The sequence below is a fragment of the Melanotaenia boesemani genome, chromosome 11 (assembly GCF_017639745.1).
Source record: "Melanotaenia boesemani isolate fMelBoe1 chromosome 11, fMelBoe1.pri, whole genome shotgun sequence".
Lineage (NCBI taxonomy): Eukaryota > Metazoa > Chordata > Actinopteri > Atheriniformes > Melanotaeniidae > Melanotaenia > Melanotaenia boesemani.
The window spans coordinates 32006171-32027309 of record NC_055692.1 but is presented as its reverse complement, the minus strand read 5'-3'; the positions used below and the strand labels follow the sequence as shown (position 1 = coordinate 32027309).

Genomic DNA, 21139 nt, shown 5'->3' with positions numbered 1-21139 from the left:
TGTTGGGGGATTTCATCGTGCGTTGAGGTGCTCTCCTCAGTCTGTCCAAATGTCCCCGTGGCTGTCTGCTACCGGATTTACTGAAATAGTTCCAAAGCAGAAAAAATCCATTAAATGTCATTAAAGGATTTTTCACCTGAAAGACCACGGCTGGTTTGATGAAAAGTATGAGTGAAAGTATAGAGGAGGTTATGACTAGATATAAATGTTCTCTGGTTAATCTGGGATGTCTCACAACTGAAGATTGGAAGGAAGAGACTAGGGTTAGGGTTATCTCCGAATGTTAGCGACCCAAGTGGAGTTAGGAACCCCCAGCTTGTACCTGCAAAAGAGAAAAAGATCCATGATAAGAATGACAATAAAGAATTTAAATAGGATAACGGATAAGGATGACAATGATGGATGGATGATGATGGGAAGGATAAATTGGTATATATACATCTCGCTGGTTTGAGCCTTGGCTGGGGGAAGGTTCGAACTGGGGGGTGGTGGGCTTTCTGTGTGGAGTTTGCATGTCCTCCCCGTGTATGCGTGGGTTCTCTCTGGGTACTCCAGCTTCCTCCCACCATCCAAAGACATGCATGTCAGATTAATTTGTCACTCTAAATCAGTGGTGCCCAGTTGTAGTCCTCAAGGGCCACAATCCTGCAAGTTTTTGATGTGTCCCTGCTCACAAACCACCTGACTGAAATTGATGAGTCATTCTGCAAAACTTAATAGGCTGTTGAATCTATTTCATTTGAGTCAGGTGTGTTGAAGCAGGAAACATTGGAAAATCTGCAGGACAGCAGCCCTAGAGGACAGACTTTGGGAACCCCCACTCTAAATTCTCCCTAGGAGTGAGTGTGAATTGTTGTTTGTGTCTCTCTGTGTTGTGGTGGACTGGTGATGTCCAGGGTGTACCTGCCTCTCACCTGTTAAAATGCTGGGATAGACTACAGCTCACCCGCGACCCGTAATGGATGAAGTGGTACAGATAATAAATTTATATGTGTGTGTGTGTGTGTGCGTGTGTTTGTGTCAATGCACTTAAAATATCAATTAAAACAATGTAAATACCAATATGCCTGAAGGTGCAAAATAAGTTAAATTACATTAAATGAAATCAGTTAATTAATTAGGGGAATTTGAAAAGAGGTAAGTAATTAAATTATGTCTCGGTGTGACGCTTCACTTAAACAGGAAAAACTTGATGAGTTCACAATATGTGTTGTGGTCAATTCATGGTTCAAACTTTTTTTTTTCTTGAGAATATCATGTTATATAATAAATTAAATACTTAAAAGTACTCAAAAGTTGTACACGTGCACTCAGAGTTTAGGAAAAAGGTCCAATTAAGTTCACCTGTAAAAGTAATTCGAACCCAGGTGCTAAGCAAGGACTTTTAAGTGTTAACATGTCAAACGCACAAAACAAAATATTAAAAGTACAAAAGTTTGCTCCTACTCAAAACTGCATGTGTCCCTGATGGGCCACTTACAATGAAAATGTTACTAAACAGGTGCTGAAATAACCTTCAAAATGGCTATGAAGTCATTTAAACAATGAGAAGATTTCACTGGCTGAAAAGCTTACCCTCTCTGAGTGCTCGACAGCAAGGTTTTGACTCTTGCGTCAAAACCATTCTGGATGATTTTGCCTAAAATAATTATATATATGGAACAAAAGCACAACATTACAGTGATAATATTAAACAAATGTGTTGGTGGTGGTGGGGAAGAAAGCTCTCTCCTCAGCTCCTCGTAAACTTTTATTTTTTCCATGTTCTGAAATAGGTAGCTGACAATGAATTATTAGCAAAAAATGTTAATGCCACTGTGAAATCATCAATTCAACTCTACAGGTGGTTGTTTACAGCCAAAGACCCCTACAAATACTGTTTTTACCGTTGCTTCATCACCACATGTTCCTTTCTATTTGCCTATTTATTTATTTTTATTATTATTATTATTTTATATCTATCAAAATTATCAATAGGTGGTTTTTTTTTTCTTCTTCTTCAAGGAAAACAATACAGTACAGGGTAAAATAATATAAAGCCGCCAGGTGGATACAATCTTTCAAAGGTAGTGTTTCAGAAAATCATATTACACAAAAACATGGAAAAGGGCACATAAAACAATAGTTTTAATGGCTTTCATATTATTACAATGTCTAATAGTTTTAATATATTGTTTGACCAAGAGTGGTTTTTGACTGGTATATCGATATTTGTGGATATATCATTTGGCTAAATATATAATAAGATTAATCATATCAAATTGTTTTTTTGTTTTTTCTCAGATGGATATTTAGTAACGCCAAACAATATATGTTCAAAGCAAAGGGAAAAGGGTGTTTCAATAAAAGTAAGAATCAAGTTGCAAATGTTCTCCTATTGGTGTAGAAGGGGCAAGACCAAAATAAATAAAACAGATCTTCAGGGTTTCCTTCACAGAAACAGCAATTTATATCCTTTTTGAAAAGTTGTAGAAAAACTTTGGATGAAAATCAGTGAATTATTTTAAAAGATACTTCTTTTACTTTATTATTTAGCATTTATCAAGCCGGTAAGTTCCAAATCTCTTTCCAGGCAAGATTATTAATAAAGCTATTCCGGTAAGATACCACACATGGAGCTCTTACATCTTTATGAAATAATGAGCGTATATGATTATTGTTGTGTGTTAAGGAGAAACAAATTTGGCCAATTTCAGAGTTGTTTGGTAGTAAAGTTGGTTTCTGTCCTGTTGTACCTTTAAATATCTGGGATTGCATTTTTAAATATGTTACATTCATTCAGAGGGATTGTGCTATATTTTAAGATAATTTCATGACAAGTCGTCAATGACTCATCTGGGTTAAATTTTTGATGGACCAGGAGTCAACCAAAGAGGAAAAAATGAAGATTTGTTTCTGTATGTGATGTCTTTATTGCTCATATTTAGTATCTGTGTGGGGAAAATTCTGTTTATATATCAGTGACTAAGAGAGAAACATCTCTTGTGAAAGTGAGATAATTTTGAGGGGATTTTTTTCAATATTATAGTTACAGAGCAAAAAGTAATTCAGGCTTCCTAATTTAGAAAAAATAAAGTTTGGTATGAAGCCCGTGGTTGAGATATGTATCTGGCTTTTGTCGCAGACTGTGTGACGTCGGCGCAACGTTGTCGCATTTTAGTGAAGTAGGAAGTCGTTCTGACAACTTTTTTCCTGACTCCGACTCTGATATCTGACAACCTTTTCCTGATACCTGCTGACTTTTGTCTTGGCACCTGGCTGACTACGAGGATGTCCTAAAATGAACACCGTACACGCGGCTTTTGTCGGGTTCACGTCCCGGCTGCAGACGTACTGGTTGCCCCAGCTGGAAGGAAGCGCTGGGACTTTCCTGAATAATGTTACCGCCTCAGGTCGGTCTCCAGGAGTCTTGGACGTGGTGGAGGATTAAAAACTGGCGTCAGCTGTGGTGATGCGGAAGGTTTTATCCGGCAGGTTGCTGAAGTTTCTCGGCGCTTTACTTGTTCTGTTTCTGATCGCTCAGATCCTTCTGAGCACATTTCTGAAACACAGGACGGAGCCGAGACCTCTTCCTGTAGAGGAGTATCGACTCATTTCCCCTCTCACGTACCATTACCTGATCAACCAGCCGGATGTGTGCAGGGACAGAAGCCCGTTTCTGGTTCTCATGGTTCCTGTCGCCCCACAGGAGGCTGCAGCCAGGGAGGCCGTCAGGAGGACATGGGGCTCTGCCAGCAGTGACACCCTCACTTTATTCTATGCAGGACTCCCAGATGGGGGGGAGCTGTCACCCATCCAGGAGGCGCTGGAAGAGGAGAGTAAGCTGCATGCAGACATCATCCAGATGAACTTCATGGATAGTTACCAGAACCTGACCATTAAGACCATGATAATGATGAAATGGCTTGCAACCCACTGCCCTAACTCGTCCTATGCAATGAAGGTGGATGCTGACATCTTTGTAAATGTGTTCTACCTCGTTGAATGGCTGAGGAGCTCCCCCAGGCTGGGCTTCATCACCGGGTCAGTGATCCGAGATGGGAGTCCCAGGAGGACCCCCAACAGCAAGTGGTATCTATCAGAGAAGCTGTACCCAGAGGACAGCTTCCCCCCTTATGTGTCTGGAGCTGGATACGTCTTCTCCTCTGACCTGGCAGGCCGGATCTCCTGGGCATCCAGGTTTGTACGGATGATCCCTCTGGAGGACGTTTACGTGGGCTTGTGTCTACGTGTGCTGGGCGTCCAGCCGGTGTACTCAAACAGTCTGCCATTCCTCAGGAACCTGTTTGAAATCCAAAAGCTGGAGTACGATAGGTGCACCTTTGCCCGACGGGTTATCGTCAACAAGTTCAAGCCATCAGAGCTCCTGCAAATTTGGCAGGACTTCTCCAAAAACCATGCTAGCTGCTGAAAGCATTTACCGCCTGTTTCACTGTGATTTATAACAGAACAATTAGCCTAGAACAGGAAAGCAAGCCATAGACACCCATCCACTGAACGGAAGCAAAATATGCGTAATATATGATAAATACATTAGATCTATCAGGACATTATAATAAAATTTAATCAGGTATTTCCCTTTAATTAGTTAGTAACCAGTTAAACAGTCTCCAGATACAAAATATTTTGTTTAAAGAAACAACATTTAGAAGTTGATTTAAAAGTACCTGATTATTTTTCTTGTTAATGCAACATTTAGTCACTTACCACTTGATGTATTTACATATTAATTTCTGCTTTTCTTTATTATATTTTATAGTAAATGGAAAAAATTGGGGTTTGGGATTTTAAATATTAAGCAAACTATTGAAAGTTCATCAGTCAGCTCATGATAATCCAAAGTTTTAAAGCTGCAGTGCAGAAGTTTAGTTTCTCTTTTCTGCTTGTGGGGATGGTTATACAGAAACTGCTGACATAATTTTATAAAGTTTTCTTCTTGAGCCTGTAATCCTCCTGAAGAGCAAGTTTCTGCATTTTTTCTGGATATTTTCCAGGTTTTTCTGCCTTAAGCTCGGCCATATTTTCAGTGTGTGCAGCCCTTTCTGTCTCTCAGGTTATAATCGTTCCCACTTCAGCACTTGCAAGTTAGTTATTGCTGGTTTTGATGAACCAGATCACTGCAGGTGGCCTGGTTGGAGAATTTGCTGTAAATCTTCATGCGAACATCACCCGAGCTAAAGTGATTGGGAAGTGAGACTGTTGGAAGTGTGAAGAGCTGGTTGTGTAGAAGGAACTTCATGCTTTACATGCTCACATTCCTCTTCTCCTTTTCTCTTTGAGGCTTGATTCCCTGACCTGCAGTGCAGATTCCCAGTCACCTGATGTGCATTTATGATATATCATTATCAGCTGTAGTAAAGCTCAGCAGAAAACGTAAGAGGCTGAGCAAACCGATACCAACGGATATCTTTGTGCCTGTAGACCAACATTTTATATCAGTTTTGCCTTTGGGGTCACGTTCAAATCAACTTATGAGAAAATGTTCCTTGAATAACTCTGATACTTGAGTACAATTTTATTTTCATGAGTTTGTGAGGCTCAAAATGTTTGAAAATGCATATTTTGAAGTTTGTAAAACAGCCTGCAACTTACATGCCATGCTTCTGTGCCTCTGTACTTGAATGAACCCGCCACGCTGCCTGCTTGTGTTGTACTTAGAAACGTCAACCAGCTGGTGGCAGTATGTGCCAGAAGATCAGCTCACAGGCAAATGGATCATTACATTTAATGATGATTTATTGCTCCTTTTGCTTTCATATGCTGTACCTAAAATGCCTCATAGATTTAAATGTTAATATAAATGTTGTCTTTGAAATCCTAAAAAAGCAAATGTTGCCATCACTTATAATATTGCTGCTACAGATAGGCATCACTTTAGCCTCTTCCTAGGCTCAATAAAAGTCTTGGAAAAAGTCAGTCTGTGTAAGTGTGCTGTGTGATGGGTGGCTGCAGCCAGGAGGCCTGAAATGAGTAACAGAGGGCCGAAGATTCATGAGTCAGCGGTGAGGCGGTGTCAGCAGACGGCAGCAAACCTGCAGCAACCTCGGGACTCCACCAGGCTGCAGATTGCACGTCTACCTTTGACAGCTCGCAACATTTCCGCCCCTCCAACATGGCTACATGATCAATGCAAAAACAACACATCGCTCCTATATTTACATTCCTTTTATTTAAAAATGTTAGTTTCTGATCAAAGGAGCTGGTAATACAACAGCAGCTTTAACGTGTTTTATTGTCACGTTCTCCAGTTGCAGCACAGTGTCCGTTTGTCTGGTGTTTCTGCTGGAGTCTGCTCATTTCCCACTCTGAGTGGGAGTTTACACTCTGCGCCAGCACTGTATTGTTCAAAACACTCCCACCTTTGGATGCTTCTGATGAGCACAGACAGCTGTGGCTGTTCATCACCTCATGCAGTCATTATAGAATAATATTTTGAATGTTGGGTTTTAGGCTTATTTGTGCTTCCTTGTCTCCTCCATCTTCCTGTCGAGGAACACAACCGATCTCAGCAAAACATCATAGAAGATGTGTGTCTTAAAATGCACGCCAGCAGAGAAAGGCCAGAGGAGCTATAAGTAATGATGCACAGAGCAGATTTTTCTGCATTTTCTACCAGTGTAAATTAATTATAGACTACAATGTCACATCCTAATGCTCATCTGATAGAGATCATGAATTAAAGGGCCAGGCTGTAACAAAACAATGAACACATCATGTAGCTGTGCATCCTGTATTCAAAGAAGCATGATTAACTTTGCTAAAGGCTTTTACCTGGAGCCCTCACTTACGTTTCTAGTGAGCGGGACAAAAAGCAAAGGAGGACACCACAGTGACCTCCACAGATGATGCAACCATTGCATTTAAACACCATTTTAAGATCAGTGTTTTAAAGCATCACCTGGTTCAGTGTGAGCAGGCCTCAGGGATAAGAAGGAGAAGGTGTGAGACGGTCCAGAGATCAGCAGAACTTAAAGTAAGATGTCAAAATAAAAAGCCTAAGTTTTTAAATAAAAGTACTCCAAACTAATTGTGTTTTAGTTAATTATTAGTTATCTTCTGCAGATCATTTCTGCTTAACTTCCACATAATTTCCTCATAACGTTACTGCTGCATATCACTAAATCAAGTGAGATCTTTCCCATTTTAAAGTAATTTTTTTTCCAAATTTATTCTGATCATTCCTGTTTAATGACAACTCATTTCCACCTGACACAAACGATGGAGCACAGACCCAGACTAGCTGAGTCCAGGTAGTCTCACTTCTCTCTTCATGCTTGTTGGATGGTTATTGTATTCCTCTTCTGAAATGTCCCTTCTCTGTCACTCTTCTCACTGTTACTTGGACATTCTGCAGCTCTTATTGTACTTCACATCCTCACCTTCCACCAACTCTAAAATATCTAAGGTATTTGGTCAGGGTCATTTCCCCTGTGCTGAGCCGGAGAGTCCACCGGCTGCCTGTGAAGACACGGGCCGAGCCTCAACCCAAATTAAGGTCCATACTGACTGCAGCCCAATAATTATAAGACGGCATCTGGAGAAGGGCTTTAAAAACAAAAACGCCTTCAAAGGCCACGTCTCCTCCCATGCCACAAACTTGCCTGTTTGGACTTTGCAAGCGATGACCAAACATGGGACAATGAAAGTTTTATTCTCTGATGAGAAAAACATGAACCTCGATGGTCCTGATGGCTTCCAGAATTATTGACATGACAAGGAGATTCCAGTGGAGATGGCACAGTGGAGGAGGCTCCATCATGGTCTGGGGTGCTTTGTCCTTCAATGGAACAATGGGGCTTCAGGTTGTGCAAGAGTATCATATCCTTCTAGAATGAGGGCCCTCATCTGTGTGGTAACGGTTGGGTCTTTTGAAAGGACTAAGCTGAGGTGCACAACACTGCCTCACTAAGGACTTCTGCCAGGATGGATGGTCACTCTTTTGGACCATCCTGCATGTTCCACTGACCTAAATCCCCTTGAGAATGTGCGAGGATGGACAGCAAGGGAAGTTTTGGACATCAGGAAAAAACGGACATCGGTTCCCGTGCCACAAACTTAAATTTGTGAAATTTGTAAAGATGGCCTTCATGATGCCATCTTTACCACATGGAGCAACACTACCACCATCCTCCTTGAAACACTAATATCGAGCATGCTTAAGTTAATTTTGGAGTCATCAACAAGAAAAGGTGGAGATTCTCAATACTGAGTCCTTTTATTACACTTTCAATTCTGTTTTGGGCATTTTTTTTGTGCGATGGTCTTAAACATTTGATCAGCTGTTCGAGTTTAAATGCAGTTTTCAGTAAATCATTTACTCTTTAGATTGTGTCTGTTCAGCCTGTTTGCATGTTGAAGTTCTTCTTACAACCCGGTTACAACCCGGTTACTATCCACTGTTGCAAAATGTAAACACTTGTATATATATATATATATATATATATATATATATATATATATATATATATACATAAACACATATCCTGGGGATACAAACCTTTGGCAGGCTATAGGGGGAGGGGCAATAACTATGTGCACTTCATGTCATAATAAATTCTTATGGGGGAATGGGTCAAGCAGAGTGCTCCAATGAATGAGAATGAGAGGGCTAAGATCCTGTGGGACTTCCAGATACAGACAGACAAAAATGGTGGTGGCCAACCAACTGGATATTGTGATCACGGATAAGCAGCAAAGGAAAGCTGTAGTGATCAAGGTAGCCATCCACAATGATGGAAATATACTGAAAAAGGAACACAAGAAACTGGAGAAATACAGAGCTGGAAAACGCCTGGAAGGTGAAGGCAACAGTAGTACCAGTGGTCATCGGAGCACTGGGGGCCGTGTCCCCCACACTGGAGAAGTGGCCCCAACAGATACCTGGAGAAACATCAGACATCTCCATTCAGATTAGGGCACTCTTAGGAAGGTAAGAGGTAAGGTGACCAACAAACATTTTATGTATTATGGTCTGATGGAGTAGCAATATGATTAAACAGGTATTAAGTGGATGGCTGACTTTAGGTACAAATAAAATCATCCAAAAATCTTTTCAGCATTTGTCTTTGGTTGAAAAAAAGAAATCATATAAGCCTGCATGTGTTTCAATCTACAGGTGAAACAAACAAACAAAAAAAAAAAAAGAGTAATGCTCAAAATGTAATTTATTTCAGTAATTTGATTTAAAAGGGGAAATTAATACATGCAAAGACGGCGATTTCAAGCATTTGTTTGTTCCTTCCTTCCATGATACAAGTCAGAGTGGATCCATGCTTTCGTGTTGTTTCCACCAAATTCTGACCCTACCAACAGGTACCTGGCCCCGCCATCTGAATGTGGAGCAGAAATGGAGACTCATCAGACCAGACAACACTTTTCCATCTTCTATTGTCCAGTGTTGGTGAGTGTGTGTGAATTGTAGCCTCAGTTTCTTTCTTAGCTGACAGGAGGCACCTGATGTGGTTTTCTGCTGCTGGAGCCCATCTGCTTCAGTGCTGGAAGTATTGTGTGTTCAGAGATGCTGTTCTACATACCTCGGTTGGAACCAGTGCTTATTTGACTTCCTGTTGCCTTTTTGGATAATTTTTTTGGACCATTCTCAGTAAACACTGGATATGGCTGTGTGTGAAAATCCCAGTAGATTCTGAAATAATCAGACCAGCAACCACTTTTAAAGTTACTTAAATCCCCTTTTTTCCTCATTCTGATGCTCAGTTTGACCTTCAGCGAGTCATCTTCACCATGTCTACATGACTAGATGCATTGACTTGCTGTCATGTGATTGGCTGATAGAGCATTTGAACAGGTGTAGAAATTAAATGTAGTTAAGGGTTTGATACTTAAGCAAAAAAAAATTTAAATGAACTCTCACACAACGGCTATACAGTAGTAATTATTCGTGATATCTCCCACAGTTATTAATCTTAACAGGAGAAAATAAAAGCAGTCCCAGTTCTGGAACATGAACTTCCAGTTTCATGCTGAGAATCAGCACCAGCTTCTCCTGACATCACCGGGCTGCCTCTCCTCTCTGCTCCGGCCCGGCCTCCTCTCCGTGTGGGTGGAGTTAACACCCACCGACGCGCTTGTCAAGCTGGTTCCTACACAGTCCATGAAACGTGCTTTTGCTTGTGTGCTGGTTGTCACCGACTCCGTTGGCTCTGAAGTGTGCGGGGGGACCTGAACGCACCGTCTGCACGCTGTAAGGGAGAAGTGTTGTTTTAACCGGGACTTCCTGCAAACATCAAACTACAGCGGATGTATGATGCACGCTTCTGTTTAAACCAGAGCTGCGTCTCTTCTGGGAAACTGCGCACGACGCTAAGACTGAATGTAAGTGGGGTTTCTGATGGCTGGTGGGTTGGTTTAGGCGTTTTCTGGCCAACTAAGATGAGTAAATAAGTAGATCTAGTGGAGAAATATTACAGCAGATCAAATAATAATTTAAGTAGATTACAAAACACCACACACCATAGGTGATAATGAGCAGTGGCTCCTCATCAAGTCTATTTTATATCACCAGATGGTTTGCAACAAGGCTGCAAACAAAGCTTAAATCTCTCAGCAGCAGGAGACCAAAACACAGCTAACAAAAGAATGATAGACAAGAATTAATGTTTTTTAAAAAAAGCACATTTATGTTCACATTCAAGTCACCTCGTTCCAGCTTTGTGTTTACCGCTCAAATAATGCAGCGTTAAAAAAGTTTAATTAATAAACATTACAGAAGAAAAAAGTGCAGCTAAATATTTCAGGAGGGCAAAATCGGAGCTATAATATATTGATGTTTTTTAAAGGATAATTTCTTTTTGCGTACATGAAGCCTTTTTTCTCTTTAGGTCTGTAGAAGACTGAGAAGGAGTAAAAAAAATATTTCACTCTGCCTGCACTTTTCACAACTCTTATGAAGACCATAGGGTGTGATGAGGAGGATCACAGGTTGAAAAGCCTGGGAAGCACTGCCACAGGGCTGAAAAAAGAAGCTGTCAAGTGTAATACAAGCACAGCAGATACAATGAAAATTCCTACGCAGTTATTTGATGGCACTCTGAGGATTTATGTGGGATGTTTTGAGGACGGCTCTGAGAAGTTGACAGTCATGTCTATGTCAAGTCTTCCTGTTTTAGTGTCGCTTGCTTGTCGGCTGTGTGTTGTTTTTTGTGGCAAGTCCTGTGTTTGTGCTTTTTTCATTTGTTGTTGAATGTATGTGGTTTCTCCTCAGTTTCTGCACAGAGGCCTCTGGTTTTGTCCCTCCACCTACAAGATGCACATGAATAGCTTGTTAAATCAGTGGAGTAAGTATTGAGATATTTAAATATTTTTCTACTTTTTCTTACAGTATTTGCAATGTAAAAAAAAAAAAAAAAAAGAATAAAAAGTCACAATTGAAGCTCTAAGTGACGCTGAACTGAGAAACCACAACTCTGTTACTTGTTCTGAGGTGTAACTTGTGTGTGGAGTCAGCGTTGCTCAATGTCTTCGTGTCACATCTTTGTTGTTCTTGGATGAGCTGCCACTTTAAGCAGGTGAATATGCAACACTGTAAATGTGTTGAGCTCTGCAGTCTTCTGAAATAGAAAATCATTTGCTCAGCATCCAGCCTGTCTGAACATGTCCAAAGATGGTGTGTCAGGTAAGTGTCCTGTTACCTGCCCTCCATGTTCAATACATCCCTCACAGGGTGTAGGTTCACCTCATTGTTCTCGCTGTTATCTTTTATTTTTATCATAAGAGTTGCCCTGGATATCACTTTGTAAGTCTATTATTATTCCAAAATGATATTTTTCCCACATTGTCATGTCTGTCTCAGCTCTCACCTTTCATCAGTAACACGCCTCCTCATAACAAAGTAAACATCTCCCAAAACCTAACAAATACATATAAATATGACCGCAGTGATGCTTCATCTGTCCAACTCGGAGGTGACTTCTGAATTTTTGGACAATATAAATGAAAAAGTTTAGAATTCTGCTGGAAATTAGAGGCTGGTGATTTGTTTTATGCTGTCATGCTAAAAGAAAGAAGTTTGCTAATGCAACAGCACCACTGTGCATACTTCATCTTAAGGCTAAATCCACATGGAGATGAAACCAATGTAGTTTTAATAAGGTTTCCGTAAAGATGGAATTGTTTCCAGAAATGCGCACGTCCACATAAAACAATTAAAACCGCTGTAGTATATATGCCAGGCCTGTAAGTGGCATTGTAGTGCTGCCACAGAAAGACTACAAAACCAGAGAATAAGACACAGAGCATGTAAATAAACTCGTTCAATGTGAGCAAATATTCAAAGAAAAATATAACAAAGAATCAAGCTAAAAGGGGACATTTGTTTGGATTTTTAACAGATTTTTTATGTAAAACAGTGTCATGTATATGGGTTGTAAACATGGAAAGGAAACTGTGGCATTTTCAGATTTATTCACTTTTGGACACACTAAAAAAATCTATAGTGAAGTTACAGTTCCACACAGACTAAATGTCCAAACAATAAGAAACTTTTACATCTAAACTGGTATCCGTGTGGACATGGCCTCAGTTTTATTTAATATTAAAGTGTTTTTTCTTGACATAATAATGACCATAAAGGTTCTGTTTGAAGAGAATTGCAAACAAACAACCAAACAAACAAAATATGAGGCATCTAACAAAGTTTATTTAACTTTATTATAATATATATGAAGCCCTTCGAAAGACTAAAAACTAACAGCTTAGAACTAGAGAAGAATAAAAAAGTTAAACTCAATTTCCCAAAAATGTAATAAAAACCTTAAAGCCTGGTGTCTCAAAATTTGCATTAAACCATTTTATGACCTAGTTATTCTATCTAGTTATTCTATTTTATCTATTTATTTGTTTTTATTCACTCTATGTATCTATATCTGTATTATTTATTCACTTCACTGAAGTTAGTAATTTTGTTCAGTGGTGTGATGAGAATCTCATCATTAATGTAAAAAGCACAAAACAAAGGAGATGGTGCTGGATCCTCAGGCATTGGGGGGGACCATACTCCACCGTCCAGCCACAATGTAGAAATCAGCCAGGTTAAATCTTACAACCGTGGTATTTGTACTGATGTCCTCTTCAGTTGGAATGACCACATTCCACCAGTGACCTGCTCTTAGCCGCTGATACTGGTCTATGTTCAATTTTAATTTTACTTGATTTAAGTTCAGCATTTGATACAGTTGACCACGCCACTCTGTTAAAGCGTCTCAGAAATTTTATTGGCATTACTGACTCTGCATTATCCTGGTTTTCCTCTTACCTTTCATCCCGGTCATTCTCTGTAGTACTTGGAGAGTTTTCATCTTCCTCGGCCCCCCTATCATACGGTGTTCCACAAGGTTCCATCCTTGAGCCTATTTTATTTTCCATTTACATGCTTCCCATAGGTCAAATCATTCAAAACCACAATACAAATTTCCACCTATATGCAGACGACACACAACTATACGTCCCGCTAGCTATGAACGACCCTGAATCATTCACTCGCATTTTTAACTGTCTTTCCGACATTTTTTAGAACTCAATTAATCAAAAACAGAAATAATTCTATTCGGTCCATCTCAAGTCACTCAAAATCTCACTTCTCTTGGTAGTTTATCCAATCTGGTAAAACCATCTGCCCGTAACCTGGGGGTTATTTTAGATTCGCAATTTGATTTTAGCCCTCAGATTACAAAGGTTGTCCAATCTTGTTTTTATCAGATTCGTAATTTAGCCGAGATCAAACATTTTATTTCCCAGTCTGACCTGGAAAAGGTGATACACGCACTAGTGTCCTCCCGGTTGGACTATTGTAATGCACTATACTCAGGTTTAGGTCTGAAGTTGCTTAGTCGTCTCCAGCTGGTCCAAAACTCTGCAGCAAGACTTTTAACAGGCACTAAAAAACATGAACACATCACCCCTATCTTAGCTTCCCTACATGGTTACCAGTCAATTTTAGAATTGATTTTAAAATCTTATTAATTACTTTAAAAGCCCCCCATGGTGTAGCACCCACCTATATTTGTGACATGCTCTCCCCCTATGTCCCGGGTCGGTGCCTGCGCTCCTCAGGTCAGAGCCTCCTGACTGTGCCCTCCTCCCGTCTCCTCAGAGGAGACCGGGCCTTCTCAGTCAGAGCTCCTAAACTTTGGAACTCTCTGCCTGAGGAGCTCAGGGCAGCCAACACTGTAAGCACTTTTAAAGCTAAATTAAAAACTTACTTTTATAGAATGGCTTTCTTATTGTGAATTTGTTTTTATTAATTAATTTTATTGTCTCTTTTGAATTCATGTTTTATTGTTTTACCTTTGTGTATGTGTTCTTAAATGCTGTGAAGCACTTTGTAACTTGGTTTCGAAAAGTGCTATACAAATAAATTTATTATTATTATTATTATTATTATTCTTACGGAGACTAGGGTGTTTGGTGTGGATCAGAAAATGATGTTCTTGTTTTATCAGGGTGTGCTGGAGAGCATCATTAGGTACGGGATGTCAGCATGGCACAGCAATCTCTCAGCACAAGCTAAATCTAAACTGCTTTGCCTGGCACAGTCTGCCATGATGGGGAGGACTGGAAACCTCTCCTTCCAATCCATCCAGTCTGTACTCAGACAAGTTTTATCAGATCTATCACACATCCTTTATCCAGAATACGAGTTATGACCTTCTGGTGTAAGGGAACAAGCGTGCAGACTGGCCCGTTAAAAGAATTCATTTAGTCTCCATTTCTACCAAATCTTAATTAAGTTTAAATAGGGTCTGTTATGGCCACATAGACTGTGCAATATGTGTTTTGGGGCTGGTGGGGTTGTGCAATAGCAGTTTGGTCTATTGGTGTTTTTCTAAAAAAATCTTTTTATTTATTCTCTCAGTTAATTTTCATCCCAAATGAGTATTGTGTAACATATTTATGATTTGTGCTGTGTTGTGATGGTGGTTTGTAGATTACAGTGGTTGTGTTGTGAATTGCACTGATGTCAACAAGGCAGCTAATGTAACAAACCAAATTTCTCTATGGCGACAAGAAAAGTGTACTGTAATTGTATTACCTATCTTTATTTATGTATTGTTATTTATTAAATTCTGCTTTAGTTTGTTCCACTTTATTTTCCCCTCTTTTATTTAGTTTTTAAACATTGTAAATAAATTCAGGAGTTAAGGGGTTAAATAATTAGTTTAATCTGTTGAATCTTTAAACAGGCACGGGTTCAAAATGAATGTTTTTCAGTTTCTTTACTGGAAAACTTCATTATGTTTGGAAAATATAAACAAATGTAAAATTTGATGCAGCAACACACACAAAACAAAGACTGAGAAGCAGAGACAGACAGCAGTATTGATTAAATAACTAACATGTCTGCTCAGCAGATTTATTAGTGACTGGTGAGGGTGTCACAGTTGGGTATTTACTCTTTTTTTTGTTATTGTTGCTGTTACTTTATTGTCGTCAAAAATTAAAATTTGTTTGTATTTCTAAATGAACCAACCAGTCTCTTTGGTTGTTCACCATGAGTGCAGGATAAGACCACAGCAAGCTAACGGTTAACTTTAACATGTCAAACACAGCCTGTTTTTTTCCATCATTATTTCTCTAAAAGAAGCAGCTAATCATCATGACTCTGGTGGGGCCACCTCTGTTTGACATGACAGCTGCTGTATTTACCTCAGACCTAATCTAAAGGTTTAAATAAATTACCAAAGTACAGATTTTTATTGAGATGTATAATTATGTTTATTTTTTGAAACATGTCCAAATTTTTCTGAATATGAGGTTTATAATTTATAGTTTACGTCTAATACTTATCCCAGCAGAGGACACAGAAAGGAGGGGGGCAGATTCTTTGGTGGTTTTACTAGATGTTTTAGGACATCTTTGCGACTCATGAGAGGAATTATCACCCTACAGAGATGTTTCTGTGGGCCTCTCTTCCTGAGTTCCTGTCTGATTCATCTCTGTGGGAAGGAAAGAGATAAATCACTCTCAGAGGAGAACAGCAAATAATGTCTTCCCTGTGGATGAAGGCCCCAGTCTCAGTCTGACCTCCCAGTCAAAGGGATGAAAAAAAAAACCCTAAACATTATTTTAAACTTTACACAGTTAATATGCAAAAGAATATAAAATACTGTAAATACAGACATATACACTGCAGCAGATGCACATATTACATCTACCTGTATACAGCATATCTATCAGATCTAAAACTGAGACCGATACACAAGTCAGATGTCTGCAACTGTTCCACATCCTCAACCAGCTGCCACAGCTATTGTGACACGATGAGAGGCTAAACATTATGGTGGTACATTTTATCAAAGGGGCTGTAAAAGTTAATTGAAGTCCAGTGGCAGAGAGCACAGACAAAAACACAAGACAGGAGCAGTTGTCTGACAAAAACAACATATTCATCCCTTCATCACTGTGGTAAGATGCAGGGGTGCAGCTGGTATGTTAGCAAAGCTTTGAGGTTAAAATGCAGTTTAACTGAGGACGCACTTTAATTTTTTTATTTTTTTTGTTACATAGAGCATCATGTGTAATGTGGCAATTCACCATGTGGAGCTGATTTTAGCCTGCTGTCTGATTAAAACGATGGCAAATGATAATGTTGTCTGTTTAGTACAGTCAGAGCTGCAGTGCAAAAGAAATCAGACTGGGCCAATTCCAGGCCAAAGTCAACACTCATGTATGTATGATTTTCCATCTGATAAATTATCCAAAAAGTATTTCTTGATTCATGTGCATGCAGATGGTGCATATGTGGAGTATTTTTTTATTAACATAAAGGTTGTCTTCAAAGATATAATAGGTTAAGTAAATGCATACATTGTTCTCCTTAAAATGTAGTAAAGGGCTCAGAATCACAAGGTCAAAGATAAATGCCTTTATTCCCTTTGCACTTGGTTCTCCAGTATGCCTGTAAACTTGGCTGCTGAGCTGCAGGGCTCATATCTACACTGGCTGTGTGGGTTGTAGCAGGCTTCTTTGCAAATGATCTGTAACCTTTTATGTTCATCCATAACTAAGGGCAGGCATTTGGACTTATAGAAAACAGCTTACTTGATGTGGGAGTCACACTTTCCTGCCTGGGGTCTAAGAGGCTGCGGGGGAATCCCCCAACAACGTTGTTCCCTGTCAGAGCTATGCCCTCATCTCACAGATGGTAAATGTTGAGAATAATCTCACCATGAAACATAAATGAATCCTGGGAAACTTCACATCCTCGTGTGTTTGTGATGTGTTTGAGCACCATCTGTGCTCTGTCTTCATTTCTCTATTAGACACCCCACAGCATGCAGAGTGGAGTTCATGCACAGATGTGCATCTTAGGGATGTAACCATACACCGCCTGAATGATCCACATGCCAGTAGCATAAATCCAGTTCAAAAGCTTAGATCAAATATTGATCAGAAAATGCAGATAAACAAAGGCGTGATGTGTAACTATGATAAAGTCAAACTGCTGGTTATTATAACTAAGTTCTAAAAATATTTAGGTTGAAACAGGATAAAGTTTTACACTATATTCTGCTTCTATATCCATAAATATAGATTTATTATTTCAGTTTTATTTGATGTGAAGATAAGTATAATTCAATATTTGAGATGTTTTTTGTGATTTGATATGAATCATAGTGTTAATTCAACTGTGATATCATCTTAGTTCTGATTGGTCAGTTCAGGGTTTGATCCTCGATCAGAGATGTATCTGGTAGGTGGCTATACTGCATGAGTGGGGGGTCTCAGAGTCCATGAGACTAATTGTTTTTCATTATAAACTTGAAGAACTACTAATTGAGTACTACAGAATATGTGATATGGGCAAATATTAAATAATTATCTGTTGAATTCATATAACACAGTATCTTGATCAAACTTGTGGCTTTATTGATCATTCAGAATTCCACCCTAGGAAATTAGTGTGAAGATGTGTCTGTGATGGGCAAGCACTTATCCAGGGGTGTACCTCACTTCTCAACCAGTTTTTCAGAATTATCAACATATTTCTTGGCATAACTGAATAGTTACAGAAAACAGTAGGGGATATAAGCCTGCTACAGAAGAAAAACAAGTTTTTCTATCAGGAGATATCAAAATAATCACCTAGTTATTTCAGTTAAATAAAAATTAGACTGTATTTAGCATTTGTACTTAATGTAGTTGTTACCACAGCTCTGTTTATCAGACTAAATCTTTAAGCTGCAGATGGTTAAATCTTTAAGCTGCTGACTAAACATTTTAAAGTCAGTGGGTTTAGCGGTCAGTCAGGGGTTTTATGTATTGTTTGTAGGCTGGAAGCCGGCAGATTTAGTCATCTGCCAAAACAGCAAGACACCACCACGTGTTTGTCCAGGTCATATCCTCAACTGTCTTCCACATTCAGATTAATATTTGAGCTGATAAGGATGTAAAATTCCGCTTTTGTCCTAATTTTGATTTTGTGCCATGTTAGCTTTTCTCTCTACAGCATTGTAGAAATTTAAAGAAAACATTGCTCAGCCAATAAACTGCAACTGTAGACGAAGTAATTGATTTATTTTTATGGGGCTTAACATGAAAGAAAAGAACTTCATGGAGGAGAGGGGGACTTGTAGAGAACATGTAAGTAATGTGAGCATGCATGTTGTGATGGGTGAGCCATCCTCTTAAGCTCCATGCTGTTATCTGTGCAGGCTTCCGTTATTGACTGGTAGATTTGGTTTAGTTTTTCTAACATGTTGATCAGAACAATTCACTCTTGAAAGGCTGTCCCCAGAAATAATAATAATATATATATATATATATATATATTCTGTTTATTTATATTATGTTTATCCCCATGTGCAAAAGGGATCCACCAGGGACAAACAGGGTTTTGAGCAAAATTTTTACCATAAAGTGCTGCAATAAGTCCCTACGCTGAACTGTATTCACCAAAAAATATATGCTTGATATTAAAGGGCAAAATTTATGGACTTGACTGAGAATATCGTTGCCAGAAAAGATAAGATCCAAACAATATTGCTGCTCAGATTCCTGTAAATTGCAAAATTTACTTTTGAACTTTGAATAATCAACTTTGGGTGAATTTAAAATTTACAAATCCAAGGAAGCTTGTGCACAGTTTTTCAGTGATTTTGTGTAAGACCTTCTAATTAAAGAGGTAGTGCACCCAGTTTTTCAGCTGTAAACAACACAGTAATAATTAAAGGCAAAATAAGTAGCATTGACACCTAGTGTTTCAAATCAGAACTGAAGTCGAAAGAAAAAAAACACGGAGAGCGTTCTCCCCCCCTCCCCCATGGAGAGTTTCGTGCAAGTTGCCGGTTTGTGAGAGGACGGCTCTTTTATACAGTCTATGAAGGACGGAGAACATGGCGGCAACAAACATCATGATGAGGAGCGAAGATGATTCACACACAGTAAGTTGCTATGCTTTGCAATGCTAGCGCTAATTTCGCGTTAGTCTAAAATAGAGTGTAAACAAACGCTACATTAATCAACAAATGCCACGCAGCGGCAGTTTTCCCTTAGTCTCACTTAATAAATTAATTTGATAGTAATTTCATAAGTTTATAAGGACAAACACAGTATTCACTTGGTCCAAACATCATTATATGTGTTGTTGTAAACTAACAGGCCACCAATTTACTCCACTAATACATCCATACAGTCACACAAATTAATGAGTGCCGAGAAATAAATTGGACTAAAATCTTTGTAAATCAAGATAATCTTTTCAGTTAATTTAAGTAAAATTCCAGTGTTTACCTGTGGAGGAGAAACTTTGCCAGCTCAGACTTCTCCACCTTTCAAGAGATTCTCCAGTATTGATCCTCATTTTATTCCGTTTTTGGTTGTTTGCTTTTTGAGCAGGATGCCGAGGCTTTCTAGGTTTTTCTGAAACTATTTCTGGTTCGTTTCTTTAACTAGCTTCCATACCTGCAGGCTGCTGCTCTTTTGCCGACATAAAATACCAAACGCTGCCTTGTTGTTAGGCAACCGTGGGGATTCACATATAATTGGTTAAAGGACCAGGAAGTTGGAAAGAGCAGCACAGTGCACCAAAGTTATTCCGGCACAGAACTCTTATTTTGAAGGAGAAAAGCTTGACAAAGACATTGTTGATGTAGGAGACAGATTGTTTATAGGGAAGCTTCCTTTTATCCCTCGCAGCAAATGAGAACTTTTAAAATTATTTTTAAGGAAAAAATTCCAATTATTCAGCCTTTAATTGTGATGAAAACTACATATACTGTTCATAAATTTGTATTTTTTTAATTTATTTTAATAACGGGATTTTGTGGGTAAAAAATGTCTCATAACACCCTCTACCGGGTAAAACCAGGTTATGTTTTTCATGACATAGAGAGGTTATCTATGCCACAAGAAAATTTTTGAAACCAACAGCCCCTCCCTCCAGATGCAAACAGATGGGTCCTTGCCTTGCCGGATTTGTGTTTTTGAGGGGTGTAAAAGTAACACCGGACTTTATTCTTTACCTGCTGATCCTCATCAGCGACAGACAGCAGCTCAAGTTGTAGCAGCGGCAACTTACAGCAACACTTCCTGCAGCTGCCACAAGCTGCATAGCCGCGAGTCTCCACAGCTGCCTGTGTATCCCAACCTGCCCACCGTCCGCTCCCTGATCACTCCAAAACTCCCACCCCAACCCTTGCAGTTTCAGGCATTTTTAAAATTCGGCAATGGGTGGAGTTATGCAAAAAGTAAGGTGTTTAATTCCACTTTAACAAGCTGGAATTATGCAAAATCCAACAACCTTTGTTGTTTCCTTTGATCATGTTAACCTATTATAGCATTTTCAAATGCATTCAGCTGTTTTCATCTTATAGAGATGAAGTCAGTGGGTGTTATTAGTCCCCATATTGTTACTAGAAATTTGCTATAATGTTGGAACTTTTTTTTAAACGTTCAGAGAGTTTACATGTTAGGCTAGTCAAGTCACCAGACTAATTGTGCACTGGATTGTTGATACATTTCTAAGACTTAGTTGCATCCACTGTGGCGCATTAATGCACCCTGTTTGTGTAAATCCAGTCTGATTGATACGGTAATAATTTAGGTTATCTTTCAGACATGTTCTCATTCTTCCTCCATACCACAAACTTGACAAATGTTGTTGAGAAGTTCAGCATTCTGGTCG

General features: G+C 39.2%; 2 protein-coding genes across 5 annotated transcripts in view; both read left to right on the top strand.

Moving 5' to 3' along the window:
* Positions 1 to 3171: 3171 nt before the first annotated feature.
* On the top strand, positions 3172 to 5910 carry LOC121649639 (beta-1,3-galactosyltransferase 2-like). Its single transcript, XM_042000613.1, has one exon. The coding sequence runs from the start codon at positions 3452 to 3454 to the stop codon at positions 4409 to 4411; it is 960 nt and encodes a 319-aa protein (XP_041856547.1). The 5' UTR covers positions 3172 to 3451; the 3' UTR covers positions 4412 to 5910.
* A 4020-nt stretch (positions 5911 to 9930) lies between these two features.
* The window catches only part of zgc:162952 (PKc_LIMK_like_unk domain-containing protein), a 45702-nt gene continuing 34493 nt past the window's right edge, over positions 9931 to 21139 (top strand). For 2 of the 4 annotated variants that reach the window (XM_042000292.1, XM_042000291.1), the window contains exon 1: positions 9936 to 10332. Coding sequence is in view for 2 of the 4 variants with exons in the window: in XM_042000289.1 (XP_041856223.1) it covers positions 10258 to 10332; positions 11222 to 11294 (148 nt within the window). In the remaining 2 variants the exon portion in view is untranslated. Of the gene's footprint in view, positions 10333 to 11221; positions 11295 to 21139 lie in introns of all 4 variants that reach the window. The other 2 variants (XM_042000289.1, XM_042000288.1) reach the window with 2 other exon arrangements.